Source organism: Microtus ochrogaster, unplaced genomic scaffold, assembly GCF_000317375.1.
Source record: "Microtus ochrogaster isolate Prairie Vole_2 unplaced genomic scaffold, MicOch1.0 UNK4, whole genome shotgun sequence".
In the NCBI taxonomy this organism is placed as follows: domain Eukaryota; kingdom Metazoa; phylum Chordata; class Mammalia; order Rodentia; family Cricetidae; genus Microtus; species Microtus ochrogaster.
In genome coordinates, this window is record NW_004949102.1 from 14,694,973 (window position 1) to 14,700,437 (window position 5,465).

General features: G+C 47.7%; 1 protein-coding gene across 1 annotated transcript in view; it reads right to left on the reverse strand.

The window, feature by feature from the left end:
• Svopl (SVOP like) overlaps positions 1 to 5,465 on the reverse strand; it is a 56,438-nt gene that overhangs the window by 41,077 nt on the left and 9,896 nt on the right. Inside the window, exons 4-6 of the mRNA XM_013353229.1 lie at positions 4,525 to 4,596; positions 2,928 to 3,052; positions 585 to 648 (exon numbers count right to left, since the gene is read on the reverse strand). Coding sequence (XP_013208683.1) covers positions 585 to 648; positions 2,928 to 3,052; positions 4,525 to 4,596 — 261 coding nt within the window. The remainder of the gene's footprint in view (positions 1 to 584; positions 649 to 2,927; positions 3,053 to 4,524; positions 4,597 to 5,465) is intronic.

A 5,465-nucleotide genomic window follows, 5' to 3' on the forward strand; every position in this document is an offset into this window, starting at 1 on the left:
GAAAGGGTCATCTTTTTCCTGAACATTCCCCAGAGTTGGGACTTTTAGGTCTGGGGAATAAAAACAGTCCAGGGGAACAAGATTGATAAAGATTCTGGATGTAAAACCTCTGGTCAACAGCTAGCCAGGGTCAGAGGAGAACCCTGGAGGAACAGCGGCTATCAAGACATAATCATGGGACTTTCCTCCAAGGAAGGGCAGTGTGGACCTGGAGACACCAGCGTCCTTGGAAAAGAGATGGGGTACCCTGAAAAAGTAGGAGCTGTCTCCCTTCTCTGAAGTCTTTGTGAGGTGAGAAAGGCTCTCTTGGGTGTCTGTCATTCTAATGAAGCCAGCCACTGGACTACACCCTGGCTCTTGAGGAAGGTGGTATGGTGTCTTGAGCATCACGGTTGGGTGGCACAAGTCCCCAGCTCAGAACACCTTCCTGTTGGAGCTGTGGCACCAGACATGTTTCGTGCTCACTAGTTGGTGCTAAGATAACAGGCAGTGTACTAGCCCAAGTCCATTAGCGGGCTGGAAAGAAACCCACGTGTCCCGTCCTCTCACGGGCACCAGGCTCCAGAGTTCCCCCTTTACCTCACCTGAGACAAGGGCAGCATGTACCCTCGGTATTTTGTGGGCAAAAATTCGGTCTTTATGATTAACCTGCAGAGGGAACGGGCAAACACAATGATTCTGTTTTTAGAAAACCAAACGATATTTAACATTTAAACAGTCACAAATTTTCACCTCAGTAAAGACACTGTAAGCATAAAGTGAGGCTTGAGAGACGGCTCTGTAGTTGAGAGTACTTGTGGCTCTTGCACGGGACCTGTGCTTGGCTCTCAGAACCCACACAATACTCACAATCGTCCATAATTCCAGTTCCAGGGGATGTGACAGCCTTTTCTAACCTCTGTGGACACCAGGCACCCTCAGGGTATACGTACACACATGCATGCAGCAAAGCACTCATGCAGATAAGGTAAATCTAAACAATTTTATATATTATTTTATATCTTATTTAATTTTTTAATTAAAAAAGGAGTTCATCATATATTAAGCTATAATTGATACGGTGACGTTCCACATCCGCAAACAGTGAGAAGTGAACTCACAACGGCTCCTCTCCGGTCACTCTGCTCTGACATTCATTTTAAACTCTCTGGCTCACAGGGACATTGGCCTTATCGCTTTGGCTAAGAAAAACTTTGGAAAATGGCTTTGTCAAATCTAATGCCTTTGTGGTGTGAAACATATCCGAGAAATCGAACTGCCCCCAAGGGAAGGCAGGGTGTTCACTGGTGACAGTCAGGGCCTTTCCAGGGAAGTGTGCAGAGATGATGTAAACAGAAGAACAAACGGAGTGAGATCCTCAGCTTTGACATTGTTCTCCGCTAGCATATTAGCCAGGGCTAGGACTTCTTTGTCATTCTTTAACAAATCTATTGGGCTGCTTCTTGCAGGAGACTTTAAAGCTCTCTCAGCACCTACTCCTGTCAGGCTCTCAGCTCAGTGAGCTACTTCACTAGTTCCCCAGGGAAGAACAAGTCTGTCTTCAGTCTTCAGCGCATTAAGGTGATACCAGGTGCTTTGACATCTCCTAATGTGATTGAAGGAGAATGTGCCTCAGGGCACCCAGGAGGGACTAGCCTGAGGGACTCTGTGAATTTTGAGGTGGCCCCCTAGCAGGAACATTAACACAGCAATGCTCACACCCAACATTGAGACCCGCAGGCATATCCAACATTGAGACCCACAGGAGACAGGCAGATGCATTAATTCTATTTCAGTATTTCTCATTCTGCTTTGCAAATTCATTCTGGTGTGGGTTTTGTTTTTGTTTTTTTTAATCCAAGCATTTCTTTTTTCAGTTGTATTTTTAACTATGTGTGTGCACATGTGCATGTGAGTGTATTGGTGTGTGTGCACATGTGAATGTGAGTATATGTGGTGTGTGTGCACATGTGCATGTGTGTGTACTGGTGTGTGTGCACATGTGCATGTGTGTGTATTGGTGTGTGTGCACATGTGCATGTGAGTGTATTGGTGTGTGTGCACATGTGCATGTAAGTGTATGTGGGTTATGTGATGTGTGTGTACATGTGCATATGAGTGTATGTGGTGTGTGCAGGTGCCCAAGCAGGCCAGAGGCACCAAACTTCCCCTGAAGCTGATTTGAACTGGGCAGTGTATGCTCTTAAGCCCCAAGCCATCTCTCAAGGCCACCCGGTATGGTTTTAAACTACAGGGTAATGGCACTTTGTAATGGACAGTTATTCTGGGCACTACAAGGGTCCACAGCTGCTTGTGGTTAGCCCAAGAGTAAGCTATCTCTCACCCCTTGCAGGGGAGAGGTGTTGACACAAGGTAAGTCCATGGAAGGGAAGGGATGGGAGGACACAGCAAACAAGGCCACATCCTACATGCCTTGACCTTCAACCCAAGACCTTGTCCATGTTTGGCAAGAGCTCTGCCACTGGGCTACATCCCCGGTCTTCACCTACTTAATATAGTCACGTGCACATGCATGTGTGTGTGTGAGTGTGTGTGTGTCTGTCTGTCTGTCTGTCTGTCTGAATCCATGCTGTTTCTGTCTGTCTGTGGCTGCATGCATGTACGTCTGTTTCTGTGTCTCTCTTTTTTCTCTCATGTGTCTGCTGTCTATGAGTGTGTACGTATGTGTGTCTTCTTCTGTGTATCTCTCTGTGAATGTGTGCATGTGTCTTTCTCCCTCTGTCTCTGTGTGTGCACACAGTGTATGTGTGTGTGAGTGTGTTCTTCTGTGTATCTCTCTGTGAATGTGTGCATGTGTCTTTCTCCCTCTGTCTCTGTGTGTGCGCACAGTGTATGTGTGTGTGAGTGTGTGTGTTTGTGAGTGTGTGTGTGTATGCCTGCCTGAAGCATCCACATTTCTCTCTCACACTCTCTGGAGCAAGTCTTACCCTTGTGCATGGCCAGACACTCCACAGCCTACCATGGTCCTCAGAAAGACAAACCAGATGTAGGACGGGGAGAAAGAGGTCAGTAAGGAGAAGTAGGCTCCCCACAGGAACGAGAGCAGCAAAATCTGCAGCAAGGAAAGAGAGCTTGTTACCAGGACCCCTCTGGGAATGAAGGGGCCCTGATACCTTTTGAAGTGGGTGCCTCCTCTGTGTGACCTCAGCTTCCCTGGGTCACTGCTCTCTCAGTCTGCACTGGCCAAGTGTCTGGCGTGTCCACTCTGGGAGGTAACAGAAAACAAGGGGCTGCCCTCCCTCCTCACACGGCTGTTGGGAACACAGAAAGGCCTTGTCTTGGAAAGAGTAGAAAAAGCAAACAACACATTGCCTTTTCTTATTTACAAGAAAAGCAGGCTTTATAGTATGAACTCAAGTTCCCAGGAAAAGCCACAGCTATACTGATGATTCCGTAGACCTGGAGACTGATGAAAATTGCGACTTTAAGAAGCTGAACCACTGGGCTGGAGAGACGGCTCAGAGGTTAAAAGCACTGGCTGCTCTTCCAGCAGTCCTGGGTTCAATTCCCAGCAAGCACGTGGGCTCACAGCCACCTGTAATGAGATCTGGTGCCCTCTTCTGGTATGGTGGCAGAATGTTTATATAATAAATAAATAAATAAATCTTTAAAAAAAAAATCTTAAAAAAATAATGTGGACTATTGCAGAGCCAAATTATCCCAGAATTATCTTTAGAGCCCTAAATAGCCATCTCTTACCCACCTCTGTATCTAATCCAGCGCCCTAGTGATTATAAAGTAAAACCTTTGGATTACATTAATTTAACGGAAGACTAACTTTCACTGTCCCCAAGGTACGAATGTCATCAGATAGCATCCGGGTCCTATAGCAGACATTTCCCTGCTTTGCTATAAGTCTCCAAGTCTAACGTTCCCAACCCTTGTCTTTGATATTAAACAGCAGGACTATGTTAGAATGTTGTCTTCGTTCGGGTTGTCACTATTGCTGCAAGGAAACACCATGGCCAAAAAGTAACCCAGGGAGCAAAGGGTTTATTCGGCTTACGCTTCCACATCACTGTTCATCACTGAAGGAAGACAGGACAGGAACTAAACAGGGCAGGAATCTGGAGCCAGGGGCTGATGCAGAGGCCATGGAGGAGAGCTGCTTATTGGCTTGCTCTGTCTGCTCTCTCATAGAATTCAGGACCACCAAACCAGGGATTTCACCACCCACAATAAACCGGGCCCTCCCCCATCAGCCCCTAGTTAAGAAAACGCTCTACAGGCTTGCCTGCAGCCAGATCTTACAGAGACGTTTTCTCAACTGAGGCTCCTCCTCTCTGATGACTCCAGCCTCTGGTAAGTTGACATAAAACCAGCCAGCATAAATGTGGTACTCGTGGTAACCTGCATCTGTGTTTCTCCTGGGCCACCATCACTTGTGTTTGACTCCCGAATAAGTTATCTCTTATCTCCTTTGAGGGGCAGGTCCACAGAAGGGAAGGATTGGGACAGTGCCCAACAGAGTACAGGGTGGTGGGGGGCGGGGGAATGGGGGATATCCTACATGGCCTGACCTACCTTCCAGCGGCCATATCTGTCAGCCAGGAGACCAAAGAGGATGCTGGACACCATGTAGCCAAAAAACACCATCTAGAGTCAAGGTGAAGAAAAACAGTACTCTAAGCAGATCACACTAGGAAGAAGTACAGTTACTACGTTAAGCATAGAGCTAAACCATCCTCGCTAAAATCAGGCTGGAGATGGGCTTCCCAGAGCACCCCAGGGCTCAGGGCAAGCAGGCAGGCTCCTGGGGTTGGGGGTCTATACTAAACCTGTCTTTCATTGCATTGTCACAAACTTTAAATGAACACCTGAACCAGTCATCCACCTAAAACCCTCTAAAGGGCTGGGGCCGGGGCTCAGTTGGCAGGATGTTTGCTTATCATGCACAAAGCCCTGGGTTCCATCCCCAGCTTCATATAAAAGCAGCCAAGATGGTTCATGGATTAAGTGTCTGTAAACCCAGCACTCCCGAGGTGGAAGAAAGAGGGTCAGAAATCTAAGGTCGCCCTTGGGCACACCATGTATTGGAGGCCAGCTTGGGCTACATAGATGCAGGGAATCATGGAGCTGGCCTGGTCTAGCTGCCTCGAGAGGCGTGAGTCATAGGTTCTTCAGGTTAGAGTTCATGGCTCCTGGGGTACTGGGTGCCTTCCAGTACCTGAGAGACCAAGGCACCCCCATGCAGGGGAGCATTCAGGTCTCCTGTGTACCTCTGCATTCCCCAGAAGTCAGCAGAAGCACACAGAAGCTTGGCTGTACAATTAGTCTTAGACATTAATCTTGAGTGTCCTGTATAGCTAGCAAACATCATTGTGTCCTGGCAACTACAATTGTAGTCTCTTTCCTTTTTGGTTTTTTCTCCACCTCCCCCCCCCCGAAATGGTTTCTCTGTGTAGCTCTGGCTGTCCTGGAACTAGCTCTTGTAGACCAGGCTGGCTTCAAACTCACAAGAGATC